Raw genomic sequence first — 24,360 nt, 5'->3', positions numbered from 1 at the left:
CCGTTGGATACCGACCGAGTTATAGGCAAAATTTGGTGCAAAAATGACCCTTAGTAAATTTTCTTTTTTTTGAATTTTTTGATTTTTTCATTATTTTTCACTCTTTTTTTTATTTTAATCATTATTTGAGTGAAAAGAAACATATTGCAACCAATTGGGATTAAAATAAAACAATTTTATTTTTTTTGCAAAATTTCTCAAAAAAAACGTAAGGGGTAAGCCTTATGAAATTTTCGAGTTGAAATTTTTTTGAAATTTTTTTTTCGATTTTTTATTCTTTTTTTAGTTTAAAGCATTATTTGAGTGAAAAGAAACATATTGCAACAAATTCTCATTAAAATATATCACATTTTTCAATTTTGCTAAATTGTTCAAAAACAGGGTAAGGAACTTGTTTCCTCGAATAACTTCTGGCGCAGACATCTGACGGTATGGCCATCCAAGAAGAAAATGTAGCCATTGGTGCCATCTATCGACCACAAGTTAAAGATTGGCGATCCGTTGGATACCGACCGATTTATAGGCAAAAGTTGGTGCAAAAATGAGAAAATATTTACATTTTCTCAAACAGGGTAAGGAACTTGGTTCCTCCAATAACTTCTGGCACAGACATCTGAGGGCATGGCCGTCCAAGAAGAAAATGTAGCCATTGATGCCATCTATCGACCACAGGTTAAAGATTGGCGATCCGTTGGATACCGACCGAGTTATAGGCAAAATTTGGTGCAAAAATGACCCTTAGTAAATTTTCTTTTTTTTGAATTTTTTGATTTTTTCATTATTTTTCACTCGTTTTTTTATTTCAATCATTATATGAGTGAAAAGAAACTCATTGCAACCAATTGGGATTAAAATAAAACAATTTAATTTTTTTTGCAAAATTTCTCAAAAAAATGGCAAGGGGTAAGCCTTATGAAATTTTCGAGTTGAAAATTTTTTGAAATTTTTTTTTTGATTTTTTATTCTTTTTTTAATTTAAAGCATTATTTGAGTGAAAAGAAACTTATTGTAACAAATTCGCTTTAAAATATATCACATTTATAAATCCATCAACATCCTGGGCACGATTTTCACTTCTTCGCTCCTATTCTTTGCTTCTCGGATGACATCAGTTGATAGCGACAATCTCAAGGTGATCGAGGAGTTCTGCTACCTTGATAGGATCGCTACTTCAGGGAGAAGCTTCCAGCAACACACGAATGAACGTAGAGGATCAGGTGGAGTCGAACGTGTCGGAGGTCGGTTGCAGCCGTAGATGGAGGACTTGAGTTCTAGACCCAGTTTCTTAGAAACAGAGAGGCGACCAGACCATATCTTCGCGATGTGCTCGACCATGACCAGGCCAAGAAAGAAAAAGGAGAAGAACATTTCCCAAAGTTTCTCATTATTTTCCTTCAATAAGTTTCTTATCAAGTTTATAATTTTCCGCACTACTACATGAATGGTACACGATGGAAGGAAAAAGAAAAACACGAAATATGAAACATGGAAGCGTGATTAAAACATGTATTTCTTCGTACATATAATGATTGAATGGAACAAACGCGTTGTCCTTACTAATTGTTTCTAAACAACAACAGCAATCGTTGCATACTATAATTAATTATGAGAGCATAGTATGATAAACATGAAAAAACAATTATATATATATCATCTTTTGTAAGGATAAATACCCCAAAAACATTGTTTCCCCTTCGCGATAATCCCTTTGTGTGTTTGTTTGATTTTTTTTTTAATTCGTTTTGTGTTTTATTTGTTAAATCTTGTTCGCCAAGACTTAGACGCTGGACTAAGGTATATGAACAAAACAGTTATACCTTTATATATACCACATGCCTTGTCTGCTTGGCTGTAAATGAAATTCGTTGTTAAGTGGTTTTTATTATGTTTTCTTCGATTCGTTGTATTCGTAAGAATAGTATGCAGAATAGAACATGGGAAGCGTGGGAACATAAATTGTCAATCGTTTCCATTTTGTTTTTTGTTAAATAACAGCTTATTGTTCATTGACTTTCGGTCAGTATGTAGTAAGGTTGGCAGATTGGGCAAGCTTAAAATAATAACAATAAAAAATAATAATAATATTAAGAATAAAAAAAATCCTCCCAGAAAGGACGTGCTTCTAAACATAAGAAACTTCTACCGTGGATTCAGATGGAATCTTCACTCTTTAAGGATTGGTGTCTGATTCGGTTTAACTTCGTCGAAAAGAAGCAAAGGAATCGTTCCATGTTGGGCCGCAACACAAAAATTAGCTACGAAATGATGGGAAACGCTCGTTAATTTCCCTTCCAAGCGAAAAGTGATTGATCCTTTTTTAGTTTTTTTTTTGTTCTCTTCAGGACAATCCCGTGTTAGGTGTGTATGTGTTGGGCAGAAGGAATATCGCGCACGTATGTTTCTAACTAAAACCTCAGAAGGATGGCTACGCAGCGGCGGCAAAGCAAAAGCTTTGAAACATTTAACATTTTAACAAAACAAAAAAACAAAAATAACATCCTTCCCTTTTGCCGCCCGTCCGCAATAGTGTGATTACACTATTCGTACTCCCTCCCTTCCTCTAACAACATGTTTGCTTAGATTTCATTTTTGAAGCGTCGATAAATGGACTGCACGTAAGTGAAGACACATTTCCAGTCAGGCTTTCGCATTGCAACCATATCATCCACATCCAGTAGGGGCGCGATCCCGGCTTTTTCACTAAAAAAAAAAGAAAAACAGGAACACGTTAGTTTAGAGAGACAGACGAACTACGGTACTGTCGGCACTTACTCAGCCACTCGGAAGGCGAGGGTGAAATTATGGCGACGCTGTTGTGGTGTTAGTTTGCTAAAATCAAAAGCGTCCGGCAGGAAATGGTGAATCAGCGCACAGAATGCCATTCCATCTGACCAGCTGGTGGAGAAGTTTTCTATTTTAACGTTCTGGTTGGACATCACGTGCGTTGGCAGAGGGAAGACGAAGAAAAATATAATAAAACGTGTTAAACGACGTCGAATACAAAAAAAACACTGCAAATCAAAAATGCAACAGCAAAAAGGCCCTTCATACGAGCATTGGACAAGCTTAAAAGGTAAATGGGATAGATGGAAGGGTGCTGCAAAACAAAATAATACGAGTACCAGGTATATGCCTTGCTATTATGTGGTTTTTGTAACCATTACGTAAACAAAACATAATTCAAACATTACAAGCAATCAAAACTACATTCTATACAATCAAACATTTATGAAACCAAACGTTTAGGCAATACGGTAGTTGTTAGTACTAAATAGCATTTTACACAACCCAGCACCACCCAAAAAGTTGCTTTAAAAAAACGTAATAAATCTCAGATATATAGCCATATCTAAAACAGCGTTGAGGTTATCCCGAATACCTTATACACATGAAACATATAAAAAAGTAGATTAACAAACACAAACAAGCGGTTGATAGTGGGTGAAATAAGTATTTTTGTTGTTGTTTTATTTTACTTATGAACTCCTAAATACTGCTCTAAACCCGTAAGGCAATGAGCCGTCATATTGAAAATAAATATTAAAAAACTCCTAAAGGAGACAAGCGACGAACCTCAAATAAATTAAATAAAATTTACGTACAACACTGAAACAGTGCTGAATTTCTTTATCTGGCTGTTCTTTATATTTTTGTAGTGTATTTTATTGGGTATTGTATTTTTTTGCTTACATTAAAAAATGTGCCAATTTTGGTGATTTGTATAACGAAATTCCTTCTAACTAACCCGAATCTTTTCTTTCCGGCGATCCGGCGAAGAAAGATCAGGATTCAAGACCAAGATCACGAAAGATCAATTTTCGAAAGTTTGGAGGAAACCCAATTCTGACCGGGTGGTAATGTAAAAATGACCGTAAAGTTCAGAAGAATTCAATACTGATGGTTGAAGGCTAAGCGACTTCTTCGTTCTTCATGGCGATCGAAGCAATCCTCCATTATGGTAAAAAACTACTTGCCCAAGAAGGACTTTGTGGAAAGTGTCAGTCGAGCCAGTGATTGCCAGTGAATTCGCGAAAAAGTGGCTTTTTAGTTGTTAGTGAAAAAAACAAAATCAGTCCGCCATTAACATGGCGTCCGGGTCTTGTTTGGACGATCTACCTAACTCGAAAAAAAATCCATTGGTGTAGTTACTCGCGTACTTTACGTCGCCTACTAAGAAATTCAGTATTGACGACTCTAACACCGTGTTTCCCAAGAACAAACTTGTGTGTTTAACGATGAGTGAAAAGGCAACTTTTGGTGATTTAGGACATGACCTATAGAGACCTAGTCTCGGACCATAAATGTCAAGAAATTACTAGAAGAAGTTTACTACCATCCCACGTACTGTCATCAGAAGTGATATGGTTAAAACTCAGGATCGAATACTATGAGACTAAAATGGAAGGTCAGCGTATAGGAAAGACAGGTTCTGATGTCTTTAATTAGTTTACGACTAGCGTCAGGTAGTCGACCCATTTTACAAACTATCATATTTAGATTTAATTAAATCTAAATTGGCCCATTTTTTAATGTATACTAGGATCTTATCTCTTGAGCCATGTAGTCATGACACATCCAAATCTGTACGCTAATCTTATCTGTGTGCAAATGTTTAGAGTAAACGATAGCACATACTCCTAATATTTATTTAGTTGGAATCTAATTTTGGCTCTAAACACTAACATGGTAACATTATGAAATTGCACGTGTGCTTGCGAATGGATCAAAAGGTCAGGGTTTTTTGATAAGATTTGTAACACACCATGCTGTACACTTTAAGCTAAAAGAGAGATAGAAAGAGTAAGAGAGTGAGGAAACAAGCAGACAGCATACGGATTATGGTAAGCTGATTATGGCAAAAGCATGCGGTAGGGAGGATAAGTAGTGGTTTGCAGATAGAGTATCGTTTCACTTTGGATAAATTTTGCTTCAAACACACAAATAGAGCTAGAAGTAGTGTTGTTCGTGCGCACCGGCAGGTATGCTGTTGGGTGGTGTTGATATAGAGATCTCTTTCCGTATCGGTCTCCGTCAGTGTAAGAGAAGATAGATAGGAGGAAATAAGGGGTAACAAGCAGACACGAAGAATAAAACACATCATACAGTTTTACAGGTAATTAGATCCAGTCATATGACGTGCTGATTCTTCAATTCAACAACCGAGCCATAAAAGATAAACAAAACCAAAAAAAAAACAATTCGCAATAAAACATCAAACTGATCGCCATGCCTGGCAGTGTTATATGGGGAGTGGGGTGGGTGTTTTTTCGTGTGTTTCTTCAAATCCAACAATTACACAAAACAGGCAGGTAGCAAAACAGAGTTTGTTTTTTTTGTAAAGCATGGGAGATGTAGAAGAAATCGAGCATATTGCATCCGGAACCGCACCGAGAGCATAATGAAACAAAAAATTATTTCGAAGGTAGTGGTTTGGGATGCTGCGGATGTGAGGAAAGGGTTTTTTTGGCGATTGGAGAAGGATTCGGCAGGGTGGAGCGTGGGGCGCTGCGGTTTGTTTGTTTTTTTTTTGGAGAGAGAGAGAGAGAGCAAACAAAATGGCTGTACCTCATATTCCTTCGTCTTCATCTGGCACCACTGCAACAATTGATCCTTAACAGTTGCGGCGCGACGATTCAATGCGGGATCGGTAAACTTAAACATTGGACCCATCGCGGCGGACGGTGTCGTCGGAGTTGGTGTCTTAGGGGAGCTATTGTGTTGGAACGTGCGGTACCGGCACACGACCATCAATGAGACACGGCATACCCAAAGAAAAAAAGCACGATGTATCGATGTATGCCGAGAAACACATTACACGAAAACGCGAAGGCACAACGGGGACGGTAAATGTGCGGGAAAGGGGAAAAAAATAATCAAGCAGGAAAACAGGATACAGTAGTATAATAATCGAATTTGGACGTTTCGAAAATACAGAGCAGAAGTACATCGACATGTCCGTTTGGAACATCACAGGACATAATTCAGAATTGCAATGAAGTAACAAAACAAGAAAATCATAGATTTTGCGAATGACAGATGAAGGAGAGAGAAAGAAAGAAAGAGAGAGATAGATAATGTGTGTGCGTGTGTGGAAGAAAAAAATATATTTAGTATAAGTTAAGTTTGAGCTCGTTCACTTCAAGACATAAATATCATGGTAGAAAAGAGGTATATATGAGAGCCTTCCTGATATAGATGAACCAAGTAATGTTGGGGAAGGCAAAACAAAATCCCTAGTGATTATGGAATTACTTCTTGTGATCAGTTTATTTTTTAGTAACCTTCAGCAATATCTTTCCGCGTGATACTAAATGCTTTGAATGCTTTGAGTTGACATCTCTTTTATGAGTGGTGAAATAGTTATAAAGCATATTCGGTCCACGAATGTGAGGGAACGGTAGTAAGGTGCAGGTGTTCGCCTTGATAGCCTGCGTGGTGCTTCTCGTCATTGTAATTCAACGAGAAATGGTGGAGAAAAAAAATGATAATTGGGAATATGGATTATATGTTAGCTGTGCCATTTAGAACAAATTTCTTGAGCACTTAGATACGACCCGGATTAGTGACGAAGCTTCATGGAATGGTATGGCATTACCGTATTTTACTATGTCTATGAACTATTCTACTTTCGCTATAAACCATTTCGCAGTGCACTAATATATTATAGCAAAAAAATCAATTATACTTCTTTAAATATTTTGTTTTATCCTCATCTACTCTACATTCGTATACGCGTCGCACGATTCATATCCCAGTGTACACACTATGAATTATATGATCATGCCTACTAATCATATGTAAGTTAGCATACGATTCTATTCCCCGGGACCGTATGATGATGTCAGTAATTTAGTGCACGGTCAAGGACCAAGATGTCTACTACCAGGGGATGCACAATGAAATGTTTTAAAATGAAACTGTTAGACATATTATTTTATATGGAAAATTATGGTATTTGGAAGGAAAATTCGAACAGAATATTGCATGAACCTACGATTCTAAACATGGTATGGGAAAGGAATATTTAAAACATACTTATTTACGAATATAACTCGCATAGTTTGGGGTGAGTATTTAGTCAATTAATATTATTTATTCTGTATCCATCAGAAAACTAGTATGATCGTAGAAACGTCAAATACTATGAAATATTTCAAAGAAACTTTGCATTGAAACATTTCCTCTAGGATTTGATACTAAGTGGTAGGGGAACAAAAAGTTATGGCAACTAAATTTATAGCAAATTTTTAAGCTTTTACGATTTAACTGAGCTGATGAAGGTTGCTGTCTAGGATCTAAAATGAAAAGAGTTTCTACCATCGTAGTAGCTTTCCGAAAGGTACGAACTAAGCACTAATGTTTTCCAATTTATAGGATAAAATTTTAAACGGTTTGTTATGCGACTTCTATTCGTAAAAATGATAATACTTTTTGGTTCGTGAGAAACTTTCGACTACGACTACTTACTTAGGAGGTGATTGCGATGAGAGGGAATTCTGCTTATCGAGCTGTCGGAACTTGGCGAAAGGTGACATTGGCTTTGGAGCACTTGAGGCAACAGTCTTGGTCGTAACTACAAAATAAATATAGCGAAATTAGTAATCAGTGTTACTAGGGAGTATAATAGACTACTCAGATAAAGCTGTATATCTACCCGTTGTTCTTGTTGTAACAGCAGAGCCATCCTGTGATTCCATTTTCGTGTTAGCGATAGTACGGGTAGTTGTTTGCTGAACTGCTGATTTGGAACGTCACCGATGGAGAAACCGATCGGAATGAAAAGAGAACGCAGAGAGAGAGAAAGAGAGTAACATTTTGTTAGTGATTAGTGCTAAGAAAACAGTTCTGGAGGCTCTTTTGGGCAGCCAGCCTATATTAGTCAGCATTTGCTAGTACGATACTGGGATGTGGAGTAGTCAAGGTAGTATAAACGTAAACAAAATCAAGCCACATCTAATTACATCCTGGTACAAACAGACAGATTGGTACATACAACTCCAAGACATACACGATTAAAGCAGAGCAAAACACAACACTAATTAGCAACTCAGCAGCGCAGCAATGCCGCAGTAAAAATTGCATCACGCGTCACCTGACGACGACTCTGTTTGACGAAATCAAACTGTAACGCTGTTTAGTTACGTTGGACTGCTTCATTAAAATGTCCAATCGATCAGTGTTGTTTTGCATGTGTACAGGTCAAACGATCAATAAGCTAAAGGGAGCCACGCACACACTCACACGACTATAGACTACAACAGCAAACTGGGTGCACACAGGTAGCAAACAATGACGATACAGCGCAATGAGATGAAGTGAAAATTGTTTCGAGTTCACCAAGAAACATTCTGCTATAAAAAAAACACTTTGCAGCAGATATAAAGATGAAAAGTTTTATGGAACCGGTGTGTGCGTTAGTAATGTTTAGGAGAAAACCTGAAACGTGACAATGACGAGGAGAATTTGGGATACTTCATATTGTACATACTTTGCACACCTTACATCCGCAAAGGGAAAAAACAAAATTTTGAACACCAATTGTGCTGCAGCAGCGTTACAAGCCCAGGCGCACAGTTGGGGAAGCTTGTAACGCTTATCCTGGTCACCGCACCGAGTGCTTTGGTTGTACCATATTGATGATAACAGTGGGACTGATGGTTTTTTTTTAATTTTTTTAGATGGCTATGGTGCAAAGTATGTCTTCCCTTACGTACACCGACACTGCTGATGAGTTTTTGCTTGCCTTTTTTTGGGGCGTGAGACAGAGACCATGCTTCTGTGCGGTGAGAAAGCACAACATCCTGGGAGCTACACAGCTTTGTACAACACAGTGACAGGCAACAACAAGCGTCGAGCATGTTCGCTACTTTACACACGTAGTACACAGCAGTATACAGATAGTTGAGTTATGGGTGTAATTTTTTTTTTTTGGAGGCTGCCGAGTGCTTCTGACCCCATTTGGCACAATTGGTTTTGCAAAACCCTGCTGTTTTTTAAAACGGGATCGCTAGCATGGATATTAGCGGATTTTAGAATATCAAACCGTACTTGGGGATGGGTATGAGCAAACGATTTTGAGGGGTGGGGCGTGGGGGTGGGCAAACCGGAACGATAATCAAAATGATTGGTAAAGGAACGAGAAACAGAAAAAAAACCACAAACACGCAAAAACAAAACGAAAAACGACAGACAAAAAAATGGCATATAATCGTTCGAAACTCACTGAGTGGGGGGTGTAATTTTCACTGGTATGTAAAAGAAGGAGGGTGCGATACGTTGAAAGGTGGAAGTTGTGGTTTTTGTTTTTGAAATTGTTTGGTTGCATCGCAAACCTGTACTGCCATCGCAAGCAGTCTGCAGGACCGGGTGGCATCTTCCTGCTGGGCATCGACATGAGCAAGCCCGCACCTGGTGCGAGCACGACGATACCGATTGCACTTGTCGGTTGGGTTTTATCGACAGTTTTGGAACGACGTTCGTTTGGGTAGTAGTAGTGGTAATAGCAGGCAGGCACACACACGGGTATGGCATGTAGTGGCAGGTGGCACTACACGGGAATTCGAATGCGCTACAGATACTAGAAGTATGCTTATAGCACCTTCACTATCACTAGTCGACAAATGCTCATATACTTTGAGATCAGCGAGGCGTAGTCGAGATACAGCTTACGCGATCAAATAGAATCGTAGCTTAAAGCGTACTTCAGGTGAGAACTTCAAATGCAGCCTGCTCCGGTGGCGTTCATAATAAACAGCGCTGCACAGTAACTACACGGGGCGGAGGGGTGACGAATGTGTTCATTTTATAGCTAAAACTTCACTATCACGGCTTCTACACCGGCTATATTAGACAGCTACCACTAGGTGCCAGTTTTTTTTCTCCTCTTTGTAATTTTTGTGTTTGTTTCACGAAGTAGCTCATAACCAAAAAAAAGAAACAGCCAAAGCTTCACAAAATGTTTGGAAGCATGCAAACAATCAAAAGCACAGCGAGGGCGACGTAGTAATACTCTGCCCAAAAGATATATACTCCGCTTGCGAATGCGGAAGAAGTCTGGAATGCTTAGCACAGTGGCATCGCCATTGCAACCGTGGCTTTGTTGCCTTCTTGTTGGGTCCGAACAGTACGATACCCGTTCGTCGATCGATACTTCTACCACCCTGTTGATGGGGAGTTAATGGTTCTGCGTGCGGTTAACATCCCTGCGTTAGACTGCGAACGATTGGTTCATGAGCTCCTCGAATGCGTCCTCCACGTTGTTCTCGTCGAGAAGCGCTAAGCTACCGAGCGGTATATGAGGCATCGTACGACTACGCAGCAAACCTCCACCAAGCGGCTGTGGATGATAGGGCAGGGTGTCATCCATATAGCTCTGACCGTGTCGTTTCTGAGATTGTAAAGATGGTGTGATACCATGCGGTACGTAAGCGGGACGTGATTGTTGCACCTGCTGATTACCATTGCTGCCGTAGTAGCCCGCATTATGACCCATGGCGTAGGATACCGGCCGAACAGTGTTGTGCGGTGCTGCCATGGAGGACTTGTCACGCAGTACCAGATTATGGTTGGAAGCTGTACGCGTCATCAGGTAACCATTGTTCTGACTAGCCGGTTGTCCCGTGAAGTATGCCTCAACGGTGCGTTGCTTTTCAGCGCTGATTGGTCGCGATTGATGTACCGTGCTCGGTATCGCTAGCGAATGACTAGACTTGGTGCGTGCCAGTGACTGCTCCGAGTACCGATGCATTGGATGCGGCTGAACATTATTATAGATCGCATGTGACGGTACCGGTGGTTGCGTTTGCTCTGGTGTGGGCAGAGTAACTTCAACCTGTGGAGCCACCAACGGTCTTCGGACTGAGACAGTGAGTTGATCCCCAACACCGTTCAGATTCGGTTGGCGCGGTTTCGGTGGTGTTGGGCTTTTGTCTTTGATTTTTTTCAACGACGATTGCAAATTCTGAGCAATCAGTGAACCCCGACCACCGCTGCTATCGTAGCCACCGTTCAGGTGAGTCGGACGCATAGCGGCCGTATACGTAGCCTGCTGTCCCTGAGGTGCTTGCATCACCCTCGTAACTACACGCATCTCCTGAGAATCCACAGACTCCAGATCGTCACAATCGTACTCGTCCTCATCATTCGCCGAGGAGTGAGGTGACAACTGTTGGTGGTGCTGTTGATCGACATTAACCGTGAGGTAGTTAATTTGCTGTGGATGACTGATTAGCGGTTGATTTGACGTTTCGACTACTTGATGTGAGGGTGCAGTAGTCGGACTAAAGACTGAGTTCGTACTCGTTAGTACTAGAGGTGCATTTTCCGGATTTGTTAGAGAGTCACTGCGATTCAGCGTGAAGGTGGACACGGATTCCGGTTGTGTGTAGTCGGTAAAGGTGAACGTACCAAGATGTGCTACTGAGACATCCGGTAGTGAAGCTCTCTTCTCGTAGGGTAATGACGCACCCGAGAACTGCTGGTATGTTAGCGGCTTCTCAGCGTACTTCAGTGAACCCTGGTAAGTCAGCGGTTGTTGCATCGGCAGAGACGGTTTGTTGTGTCCGAACGAGTTCGCTGTAAACTTGGTGGCAGCAATACTTGCCACGCGACTACCTGCCGGTCCTGTCACGTCACTGGATCGTTTACCAACCCACGGTGCAGGAGGTGCCGGCTCCGCAATGGTAGTACCATCTGTGCGAGGTTTATAGTTAAGAACGTTGTGCGTAGGTGTGCGTTCTAACTTTGGCAGCGGTACGTACGGTGTCTCCTGATATCCTTGTGCCGCCATCGACCGTACCAGGCCCAACTGTACGTGCATGGGTTCGGGTTTAACTTCGGGCGTTTCCTTAAATCCGGTCGCAACAATTTGCTTTACCAAGCCCGTCGCATTCGATATACGGGCTGGTATCGGCTTCACAATATCCAGTTCTTGTTGGATCGGTTTGAATTCCAGATTTTCCGGAGGGATCTTCTTCGGAATCGGTTTAAAGGCAGATGCAGGTGCGTGTGAGAATTGGTTTACCAAGTTGCTGCCCGGCGATGCTTTCGGTAGTACCAACTTCCCTTCCACGATTGGACTACCCGTTGACGCATCGTGATTGAAGGTGTGTGAAGTTGTCGCACCATATTTACTGCTCGTCTGTGTCGTTCTCGGCGATCCTGAAGTAGCAGACGCAGCTGACGCTACTCTTCCTACAGAACTGACGCCACTTTTGAAACCTGACGTATGATTCGGTGTCAGTGACTTGGCATGCTGCTTTACCGGGCCCACTTTGGTAGTTTCATCGAACGAACCACTTTCGGCCTGCTTCCAAAAGCTCATTGCCGATGTCTTCGGTGCTGCACCGTACTTGGGCGGCAGATCGGAACGATCACGTCGCTCCGCCTGCTCGAAGTTACTCTTGAGATGATCAAACTTATTCGTCCAATTGTTCGAACCGACATGTTCCCGTACCGGTTTGCTCCAAACCTGCCGTGACTGTTGGTTTTGTCGCTGCAGAAACGCCATAAACTTGAGATCATTTTCGGTGCGCGGTTTAAAGTCTGGCACGTCTACCGGTGGCACTGCCGGTCCCGTCGCTGGCAGAAATTTGCTGGACGTTCCCGTATGTTTCGCCACTGTTTGAGTGCGGTTGGTCTGATTTTGTGACCGATCCATCTGTTCCTGTCTCGGATCATGATGCTCATCATCGTCACAGTTCCCATCGTCACTCGCTAGATGTTGCGGTAGACTTTTCGGTAGATCTATTGTGTTGGCGCGTTTCATGCGCAGCTTCTTGCTAGCATATTTGTTCAGCGGTCTTGCACTCGCATCGTCCTTGTGTGATTCGGGCGTGCGGCTACCGTTTAGATGTTGAGGCCGCCGTGTCACGGTCTGACCCTTCGAACCGATCTCGCTGCCGTTGGTCGGTTTTGTCTCACGGCTCACGATTTTCTGTACGGTGTTGATCACGATCGAGCTGGTTGGACCGGGTTGTTCGGCCGGTGTAATTTTATTGCGTAACACCATTTGCTCCGCTGTTTTGGTCGTTTCGTCCGTTTTGCGCTGTGCTCGTCGCGCAACATCCTCATCCGAGCTGGAACCATCGTTAAAGGAGTACTTTTTCACCAATGCTCTTTGGGCGACGGTTTGGGTGGGCTTCTTGAACGGTAATTCTGGTTGCTGCTGTTGTTGTTGCTGCTGTTGATGATGGTGATGTTTGGATATACGCTCCGCCGTCTTGTGCTTGTGTAAGTCGATCGGTTTCGCACTAACAGACTCCGACTTGTCATTCACCGCACCATGTGCACTAATCGGTGGAAGATCTTGATCAACACTAATTGATTGCCGGATCAGCAACTTTTCTTTGGATGGTTTTGTACGCACCTGTGAAGCACCAGGCGTTGAGTGCACTGGCACGGATGCCGGTTTTCCTCCCGTCCCAGGCAACACCAACTTATCGAGTGATGTCTGTACGTTTTGCATCTCTTTGGGCACGAACTGGCTCGGACGCTTCATGGCGAATGCGGTCACTGGAGCAGAACTACCACCGTTCTGCATTGGCTGTGATGGTACTGCACCAGCAGCGGAGGTGACTGTTTCTGGTTCCGTTCCCAGCACGGTACCAAGCGACTGTTGCTTTTGCAGTATATACGCCTTCTCCGGTGACGTCACACTCTGGTCAGGCTGGTGTCTGTTGTCCATCCTCACCATCTCCTCGATGAATCTTCTCGCGTCGGCAAGCTCCTCACGACTGACGCCCACCGTGTGGCGATTGTTGCGAGTGGTGCGTCGCTTCGCACTGAACCTTGAACTTCCGGCCCGGGTCCGGTTTTGGCTGGTGTCCAACGCACAGCCGCTACCGTCAATCGTCTCATTAAGCCCGGCTCCTGTCGCCAACAGTCCCTGCGGTTGCCGCACTTTGTTATCGTACGCATCCGCCGTACAACCGCCAAAGCCCAGATCGGCGAGCTTATCTGGCTGCTGCAAACCCTGCTGTAACCGTGCGATCAGGGCCAACAGTGCCCTTCGCTGTTCCGCATCGATCTGCATCACCTTTGGCTGACCGTTCGGATCGCCCTGCAGGCTTGACTGTAAGCGTTCTAGCGCAGCCGCCACTTCGCTCAGTATGCTAGGCAGCCCACTAGCGGCACTGAAGGCGCCACCATTACCATTCACTGTCGAACTGCTGCACGCCCCAGCAGCTGTGGCGGCGGAGGAGTGAGCACTGCCGATGTCATGCAAACCGGCAGCTGCCAGCAATCGCAAGTCTTCGCCCGATTCCGTACCCGAATCTTCGACAGGTGGAATCTTCGACGCGACCATCGATGTTGCGCCAGCTTTACCATTGCTGCTACTATTAATGTGACTACCACCACAACCATCGTTACCACCAGTACCACTACCACTACTACTACTGCTACTACTAACACCTGCCCCTTCGTCGGCATTTCCGGCGAAGGTACTACCCTTGTACCCGAATGCGGCTGCGTTGCTCAACAACAGGCCCTGCAGCAAGGGTAACAGGAGTGACTCACCCTGCGATAAACCATTGGCAGCCGCTGCCGTAGTTGCACTTTGGCGGTCGGACGAACCACTAGCACTAGCCGTCGCTGCTGACGTTTGTTGCTGTAGATGGCGCTCGCGCTGTAGATCGGCTGTTACGATGGCGACAATATCGGCGCACGCTGCATAAAACGGGGTTGCGGAAGGAGTTTTTTTTTGAGGGTAAGGGTGTGGATTTTGTTTTTTTTTTTACATAAATTTCAAAATGACCGAAATTTGATGATACATAGTACACGCACGGTAAGGTGCATTGTGGTGCATGATAAAGAAAGAGAGAAAGAGAGATGAAACAAATAGAGAACACAATGAAGCGGTCACAAGGTTGCAAATAAAAAAAATTATTTATCAAACAAATAGTTCATACAACAAAGATGAACAAAAATGAAAAATGAACGGGCCCAATAATTGGTTACCGTAGGGTTACCCAACAAAAAAAAAAGAATAAGAAAACAAAAAAACAATAAGGATAAGGAAAGGATAGGAAGAGAAGTGTGGCGAATACGGAAATGAACAAGGAGAGAAGAGATCAATCAATCGGTTGGAACAAATAAAACAAGACGTTCATGAAAAAGATGCCTGTTTTGCAAAATGTGTTGTGAGATCTTTGTAAAGGTGAAGTTTTACTTTTAGTTTTCAGTAAATGTCACAAATGGTCAAATTGTGCATTACAGCTAAAGGACAGAAAAACTCCATTTACACTGACGCAGCGCAAAAGTACCTAAACGGGTATTATAAACAACTGTAGCGTAGTAGTATGTTGTAGAATCCAACCTTCCAGTTTGTTTAAACCCGAAAATGGAGTGTACAGGGAATTTCTTAAATGTATTTCTTGAAGTGTTCGTGTTGTTTGCTGAAAATGAACTACTTCAGTATGAACAATATTTAGCAGCTTAACAGAAAATGCAGCACAATTACTGTAAAGTTTGGAAAAAAAATGTTATTAATTGCTATGATTCACTATTAGAAATAGTTCGCATCAGGACTTCAGTTGTGTCATGCAGTAATTCAAACTTGCACGAAGAATAGCAAAAAAAACAATAAAAATCAATATGAATGGTCACACTAATTGAAATCAGTTGGGTATAAATAAATAAAAGTACGGAAATATAATAGAATATCCGACCATGATGTCATTATTAGAGAATAAATACAAAAAAAAAGAAGTTGTACAAATCTTTAACAGAAACACAAAATCAATACAGCGTTGCTTTGAAATTCCCAACAAAACAAGAAGATATAACAACTAAACCATTCCGCAAAAAAACAACGAAACGAGCGAATACAGAACGAAGAAACAGTAAGAAATGACAGGAAAATAAAAAAAAACAAAGGTAGAAAGTAATAAAACGATCAAACACGCGAGCACGGCCTTAAATCGCAATCGAACATCAAACAGAAAGAAAAGGAAAAGTAATTAATTCTCCGCCAAAGCCCTACGATAAGATCCGTCAGAAGGGAAATCTGTGTCGAGCGGACCATTGTGTTCTGTATGGTCTTGCTTGATCGGTTTAATTAATTGTTTGTTTTGCATATGCTGCTGCTAGGTAAAAACGTGTTACGCCTTCGATGAGCAGTTTTTTGCTCACATCAAGCAGAACAACCTGCTGCGTTGGTGAGCAACGTACAACCTAAGCGGAAGATATGGCATGACATACGATTCACAATAGTTTTGCCCTGTGTGTGGGTGTGATTTTTTTTTAAATCTGCATGAATGTCTTAACACTCTTGTGAAAATAATGCTCCTGACATAATATTATGTGAGTTTTTTGTTTTGGTTTTGGTATGTCCTAAGTCGGTAAGAAGAAATGTATTTCGATGTTTAGAGTGTTGTTGCGCTGCAAACAATTACTCTTGTGGGAGGGAGAGAACAATGTGTCACAATAGCAGTGGATAAGTGAGTTGTAATGTAATCGATGTGCTACCTTCTTTTTCAGCCATTACTTGACGGATGCGGGCCCGGATTTTGCGACGATCGTCGTAATTTGTTGTTGATTCCAGCTGTTAAATAGATTTTTTTTGATGGTTTAAAAAAAGCAAATAATAGAAACTTGGTCAGAATTGGAAATACGAGTGCAAGTGGTTTACAAAACTTCAAAATAGAGAAATAAAAATGATAAAAATACGTGAAAAGAGTTGTGAAGAAGTAGAGTTATCTTACCAACTGCTTTAAAACAGCTTCGTCCCAATTGTCGTCGAGATTGTCGACAGTTGCTTGCTTGCTCGAAGATGCACTTGGAGTGACACCGGACGATTTAACCGTTTTAGTGGCGCTTGTAGTAGAGGATACCTTGGAGACCTGCATCGAAAGCAACGAAAAGATATCGATAAATTAAATAGATGCAATTACTGAAGGATTTTTTTTCATCGAGTGCTCAATTGGTTAACTTCACTTTAAAAATATTATAATCTTAAGAATAAAATTTCCAAAGGCTATAGCTTTTTTTAAGGAAATTTAAAAAAAAATTAAAAATTGATTTATTTTAATGGAAATTTGTTGCAATATGTTTCTTTTCACTCAAATAATGCTTTAAACTAAAAAAAGAATAAAAAATCGAAAAAAAATTTCAAAAAAATTTTCAACTCGAAAATTTCATAAGGCTTACCCCTTACGTTTTTTTTGAGAAATTTTGCAAAAAAAATAAAATTGTTTTATTTTAATCCCAATTGGTTGCAATGAGTTTCTTTTCACTCAAATAATGATTGAAATAAAAAAAAGAGTGAAAAATAATGAAAAAATCAAAAAATTCAAAAAAATGAAAATTTACTAAGGGTCATTTTTGCACCAAATTTTGCCTATAACTCGGTCGGTATCCAACGGATCGCCAATCTTTAACCTGTGGTCGATAGATGACATCAATGGCTACATTTTCTTCTTGGATAGCCATGCCCTCAGATGTCTGTGCCAGAAGTTATTCGAGGAACCAAGTTCCTTACCCTGTTTGAGAAAATGTAAATTTTTTCTCATTTTTGCACCAACTTTTGCCTATAACTCGGTCGGTATCCAACGGATCGCCAATCTTTAACTTGTGGTCGATAGATGGCACCAATGGCTACATTTTCTTCTTGGACGGCCATACCGTCAGATGTCTGTGCCAGAAGTTATCCAGGGAACCAAGTTCCTTACCCTGTTTGTGAACAATTTAGCAAAATTGAAAAATGTGATATATTTTAATGGGAATTTGTTGCAATATGTTTCTTTTCACTCAAATAATGCTTTAAACTAAAAAAAGAATAAAAAATCGAAAAAAAAATTTCAAAAAAATTTCAACTCGAAAATTTCATAAGGCTTACCCCTTACGTTTTTTTTTGAGAAATTTTTCAAAAAAAATTAAATTGATTTATTTTAATGCCAATTGGTTGCAATGAGTTTCTTTTCACTCAAATAATGCTTTAAACAAAAAAACGAGTAAAAAATAATAAGAAATTTAAAAAAAAATGAAAATTTCCTTAGTCCTATAGCTTTTTTTGGAACATTTAGCAAAATTTTATAAATTCCCCGATACGTAGAAATAGAATTACTCCTGATTACGCACAATGAATCGTACAATCCTCAGTACTACTGTCCCTAAACATACTTCGGTTACGATCACTGCTGCATTTACATTGACGTAAGATATTTTTAGCCCCCGTTTTCGTCGGAACACACCCGTAATATCTGTCATTAGGTGTGGTTGTAGACAAATGCATACACACGTATAGGAAGCATGAATAGGATTGCGCATGGGTACCTAGTGCTGCGTTCATCTTGTATTTTTTTTTTCAACCTGCCACGTCACAGACACGTCCTCCACGACATCAGCCGTTTGAGTGTCAATTTGCGTTTGCCATGGATTCAGGGTATTAGAGGGCACGCTTGCGTATGAACGTTTGTCTGTTGCAGCTATTTTTACCGTGGCGTACTGAGCACACGAACTGCAACGGACTCTGTTACATCGGGTTAGTAGTTAGAGATGCCTAGAATTTCTAAGGTGGAATTAGATTCCTATGTTTCGTAGGAAATGAAGCTAGGCATCAGATGCCTGCTATACAAATCAATCATCAACAACTGCACTTGTCTCTGGTTTGAAGACTTTGGAAGTCTTTTTCACATGAAGAACAGTTTATATTTCTTGAAAGACTCCATGAGTCCAAAGCGTCAGAAAACCCAAAAGATGAATACCGAAGCAGAATTCTATAGCGATAACCTGCTGTGTGCTCCTCAAACCCCCAACAAGTCGAACTTCAAGGAAGATAGCGCCAGATAATGCATAGACATCTCACTCAAATTAGAACATATAGGCGAGGACTTCATTGGATAGCATCCAAATATCCTTAGATGGTCCGATTTCAGAAGCAGAATGTGACTAAACCCAATCTGTCATTGCAGTACGTGCGAGGGTTTTGTGTGTGTCTGAAACTTGTGCGCGGGAAATAAACATTTGCCAGATAATTGCGTTGGCGGCTAGCGGCATCGTAAATATCGTCGTAAATCACAAAGTGCATACAATTACGGGTTTTTTTCTCAAAGTGGACACCCATACTACTCCACATGTAAACAATATTTTAGATAAAAAATGTCGTTTCCTAAAGCTGATAGTAATAATGTCTATGTCTAGACATTTGGTGACATAAACCGAAATCTCCAAAAGAAGAATATATCCGTTTCTTTCTGCTTAGGATTTGGAATCAGTTCAATAATTCCTTACCGCAATCGAAGCGATTTAACACCATCGCTCAATTTAGATTCCAAATGAGGTGTATACAATGTCATACCTTCATTAAAGTACTCTACCATCGTTCTAATGAGTTGTTTTTGCCAAGTTTTAACAGCCAAAAAACATTCTTTTTCTCATCTTTTTTTAATGTAAAAATTTTCATAGACCAATAATTCTTTCTGTTGTCCGGTTTCATTTGTTTTGAAATTTATATCTTTCTTCTTACAAAGGTTCCAATGTACAATGTTGTGCCACGCGGAAATTAAGCGTCCGGTTGTGGTTGCTTTGTGATGTTTTCGTCAGCCCGCCCGAAATTCGAACCCACCGTGTAGATCTGTGTCATCTGTGTAGGAGACGCATTCGGTAGACAATAATTTGCCCACAAAAGCTATGAGTCAGGTGAATCCTCCCGTAGGTAGTTGAATTGCCCAATGGTAAAAATAGGTACAGGACCAAACGATTGAGCAAAACCGTATCGTAACTGTTGAGTACGTCAGCTTTGTGTGTGATGTGCTCACGAAATAAATCGCCGGCTTTTTACTTTATATTTTTGAAAAAAGATTTTTCCCATGTTTTTTTGAGAATTTTTGAGGAAAAATAATTAAAGTCCAGCTCGTGTGATAAAAGTGGAGTTCTGTTCTTGTTGGGGCACATTAGACGACTATCTCCCAGTTTTTTTTTTGGAAATAATCCTTAACCTAATTTTGTCGAACTCGCACACGATCATTGATTCGGCCGAGGAGTAAACCATGCTTGTTATTTTGTAATCAATCGCAGCGAAACGGTACCGCGAGCTAACGTCGGCAATGATGTGTAGAATATTTTCGATCAGCAACCGTGAGCATAACCTCTACCAAGGTTAGTAAATTACTCTCATCGGAGATATAGGTAGGACTATAAATACGACTCGTTTTCTAGCATTGGGAATACACATTTCTGCTCCAGCTACAACTGCTGATGGACGAATGTCAACAGTAAATCAGCAAAAAAAAAAACCCAACAAAAAAACATGCGTTAAACAGAGACTAAGGTTTATACAGTTAGTGCATCTCAGTAATACTTCTTACTGCGAAACAGCACAAATATTAATTTAGTTATATTTTTGAACAGTACTGCATTCAAGCGTTAAATTATGCGCCTAGGTCCGAAACAATCGGCCAAAGTAATGTTGCACACCAAAATTGGTGCGAGGGAGTCAACAACGTGTGTGTGTGTGTGTCATTTCAAGCGATTAACAAACACAGCATTTTGTGCACACGGCTCAACAGCAAGATGCCGGTGGAAAGTTGCCTTTACCATTATGTAAATTATTCTCCCCCCTCCCCTCGTTGCGTTTTGTTTTGCGCAAATGTCTAACGTATGGTTTGGAGCACGTTTCACGTGGTATAGAACCGTGCCAGACACGTTCGAAACAATTGGGGCAGGATAGTTTGGCAGAATGTGCGCTTTGCCGAACGACACTTCAAAACATCGTTCCTCCTCCCACCCTTCCACCCCCCCCCCCCCCCCCCCTCCCTTGGCTTAACGGCGAACTCCGTGAGCTCAAAATACACCACGATTTGTGTTACTATTGCTCGGAAGCTGATACGCGGCAGAGCATTCCTGCAGGTATATTGAACAGTGTTCCCAACCAAGGGAATACCACTTAGTACACCAATGAAGAAGACACGCACACAGGAAAAAAAACTTATGCCGAACAAAAAAAAAACGAGCAAACCAGGTTCGGGGGAGGTCTTTTTTCTTTTTTTGCTATGCCGAGTCTCGCTCATCTACTGATTTTCGTAACAGAAAATAAATCCAAGGAGAATCGACTAGAATACCGGCTTGCGTAAAGCACGCATGTGTGTGTTGGTCATGCTTTTGGGATTTTTCATCTTGCAAAGAATCGATCGCACTAGATGTTGCACGGATGGTTACGGCACCATGGTGAAAACACTGACCTGTTGCGGCGGGATGGTGGGTTTTACTTTACCAACATGCTGACAACCAGAGCAACCAGGGAAGACAGATGACGCTATGCACTCTTAACACACACACAGAGACACACACGAGCGGACCGTAACGAGCATCAGCAATGGGTTGATTAGTTGAATGGTCGAAGTATATCCGACCTGCCGACCTGCGATAAAGATCGTGTACACTTAATATTCGCTGCTTGTCACAAGGTTAATATATTTCTTGAAACCACCTCCCGGCAAGCCCCGTTTTGCGCACGACCGGTTGATTGCTGGTTGAAGTTTCGTACAACTTTTTCGGCCCAGAAGTACCGAATATACGTACACTTTGGTCTGAAGAACTCAGGGTTATTATCACCGAGTAATCTTAGAGAACTGCCCGCTACTCTGCGGATGTTGATTGGAGAGTGTGTTAAATCGATAGCTATTACACTCGGTGTAAACCACACGGAATTCCGGAGCAGAACTAACCCTTCTGCGCAGGTGAGTTTTACGGTAGTTGTCAAGAATACGTCAGGCTATGAGCACGAGACGGAACGCCACCTTCAATATAACATCACTCATCTGTAGCAGATTACTGAGCACCAAGTCAACACACATAAATAGCCGATCTATCCCTAGTACGTTGCTGTATATTCCATGAACTCCTATTTCCTTTTCTTGGATATCACTTATATCTTGCTGTTTCAGGGCACTGTACTGCAAAACTCTCTTGTTAAGCTGTAAACTTTTCCCTGGGGTTTTCTCACTTCCCGATCGGCACTTTGTCGGCCACTTGGACCCGGTGCGTTTGCCCGCTAACCTCGTCCGAATACGCGAACCCTCGGGGTAACAGGTGTGTAACACGACGGTCGGCGATAAATCGACGAGACACGTTGCTAAACTCCGACTGTTTCGGAAAATGGTAATGACGGTACTGTCTGTACACCTTGGACGAGAGCCGGCTCGCAGTACGCTGTAGTGCGCCTGCCCGGCCACGCTCAAACGAGTCCGGTGGTCTTACGGTGCGCATGCGTCCAATGGTCATCAGCTCGTTTTTTTCTCCCAACCTGCCCACCCTCCACCTCCTGCGTTCCACATCGTTCATCCTGAGCAAGATTTTACTCCCGTTTTTTTTTGTTGCTGTTGTTTGCTCAACCTACGCATTCATCCAACCGTAGGTGATGTGCGTTCCCGGATGCGAAGCAACTTATTACGGGCGGGTTGGCAGAAGGCGGAAATAGAGGTTTCATCGGCACTATGTTATGTGGCTGATGATCTTGCCGCAAAACTTACATTATATGGATGGTGTAGAAAAACAAAACGTCGTAAGCAGTAAGCGGTTTAAATTATTTCTCATTGCTAGAAGGGGAAAAGCGCTCAACGAATATTAGACATTAGAAATAAGTTATCTGGAATACTTTAGAATGAGAAAGGCTTCAGAGAATTCAGCTGAGCTAAATGTCTTTAATTTATTGGAAAAAAATTGGACGACTTGGTTGTTCTTCATTGAAGATTCATTAAAAATATTATATCTGTATCTCAGTAATAGTACCGAAGACAAGAACTCAGCAATGACGTTTCGACATTCGATCAAAAACTCGTCCCATTTTATTCTGCTTGTTTTTTTATAATACTTGTAGCTAATGACGACTCAATCGTTCGACGGCTGGACAGCACGCTTCCGCTCGGGGTGCGGGCGCGCAAACGCGAAAATCTTCGTGAGGTTTTAATGACCATATATGGCTGGCAACTACATTGCCTTACGCCAGTAGCACGTGGGTAGCCGCTGTGCGGTGGCGAGTCAGATCACTTCTGTAGATCAAACGTCAATTGTCAACATGTTGCGAGCCTATACGAATCTCGCCGTAGTTCATGTGAAGTATTGGAAACTCCTACATTGAAGATTTGAGCCTTGAGCTCAAGACGATCGCCTACTACGCCTGTGCATCAATGCATCGAAAACATCACAATACCAAAGACTTTTTTTTAAATATTAGAAATATTAGATTAAATCGAAGATTGATCAGTTTGTTTGGTGAGTTTGCAGTTCGCTGACCAACTTTGTAGGAGTACTAAAATAAACATCCATCAAACTCGACAGCGCGACGCATACAAACAATCTCTGGCCTTTGCACAATCCCCACAAATCCGTTTCGCAGAAACGTACGTAATTCGGTTAATGGTAATGCTATATTTGAAAACCATCGATTTCCCCAGCAAAACGTATCTCGCGCCTAACAAAATATCCCCAAAAACCTTCCGGGTCGAGGGTCGTTACTGATCACGCGTCAGGCGCGTGTGTGTGTGAGGTTATTGTTCCTTGCCGGACAACCATCACTAAGCACAGATTTCCCATCTTTTGTTCGTAGTCACAAACGATATTTTGCTCTGCTGCGCAATGCCATCCATCCAGACGTACGGAAAACAACGTTGAAACAACGTTTCCCTTACCCAGCGAAACTACCGCGCGTCAGCGTGAAAATATATCTTTGTTCTTGACCTGTCCATGTTTCGTTCGCTGCTGATTTAAAGGGTGCCCAGAGGCACACTATTTAAGCGGAACAGGGACGCGTGAAAATAGATCAGATCAAACAATGCACATGTAGCATCCGCGTTTGAACCGATCTCTGTCACCGATGGAAGACTGTGGTAAACAACAAGAACGCCTGCTTGGTTCTGGACATGCGAACAGGTTCGTTTAACCGTTTTTAACTAAGCAAACTTTGAATAGATTTGAATTTATGAAGGTATTAAGATGTACGCTACAGATGACACCAAGATACTACGTTTCCCTGCATGTTGGCAGGGCAAAGAATGAAAAGTTTCAGAACATTCAGCTCACAACAACATCAAAAACAAGTAAGAATGATGCTCTTGTTCTATACGTTCTTTAGTCAGAAAAAAAAACCGGTCTCCCTGTAGACGGACTAAAGCAGATTAAGCGGTCTAGTGATCGATGGTTGGCAGCTGTCACGAAGAACTGTGAAAAATTGCGTGCATTGCAGGGGAAATACTAGCGCTGATGGACAGCTCAAGTATTAATGCTAATTGGAAATTGTATCAATGGTGAGCTACAATATCTATAAAAGAAAAAGAAATTGTGGATCCAAACTTTTCCCCCCTGTACGTATCTTACATGTGAATAAACTATGCCAGTTTTACAGTGCAAGAAACTTTGTATTTT

The 24,360-nt window shown here is 41.6% G+C and overlaps 1 protein-coding gene across 1 annotated transcript in view; it reads right to left on the bottom strand.

Moving 5' to 3' along the window:
- Window positions 1-1,479: 1,479 nt before the first annotated feature.
- The window catches only part of LOC125761088 (mucin-19-like), a 50,313-nt gene continuing 27,432 nt past the window's right edge, over window positions 1,480-24,360 (bottom strand). The window contains exons 7-14 of the mRNA XM_049421912.1: window positions 16,704-16,841; window positions 16,468-16,543; window positions 10,210-14,667; window positions 7,655-7,735; window positions 7,468-7,573; window positions 5,566-5,710; window positions 2,773-2,924; window positions 1,480-2,700 (exon numbers count right to left, since the gene is read on the bottom strand). Of these exons, the coding sequence (XP_049277869.1) occupies window positions 2,577-2,700; window positions 2,773-2,924; window positions 5,566-5,710; window positions 7,468-7,573; window positions 7,655-7,735; window positions 10,210-14,667; window positions 16,468-16,543; window positions 16,704-16,841 (5,280 nt within the window). The 3' untranslated portion in view covers window positions 1,480-2,576. The remainder of the gene's footprint in view (window positions 2,701-2,772; window positions 2,925-5,565; window positions 5,711-7,467; window positions 7,574-7,654; window positions 7,736-10,209; window positions 14,668-16,467; window positions 16,544-16,703; window positions 16,842-24,360) is intronic.

This window comes from Anopheles funestus, chromosome X (genome assembly GCF_943734845.2).
Source record: "Anopheles funestus chromosome X, idAnoFuneDA-416_04, whole genome shotgun sequence".
Taxonomy (NCBI): Eukaryota; Metazoa; Arthropoda; class Insecta; order Diptera; family Culicidae; genus Anopheles; species Anopheles funestus.
Note: the sequence above shows the minus strand (reverse complement) of the source record. Positions and strands in the feature narration are given on the sequence as shown.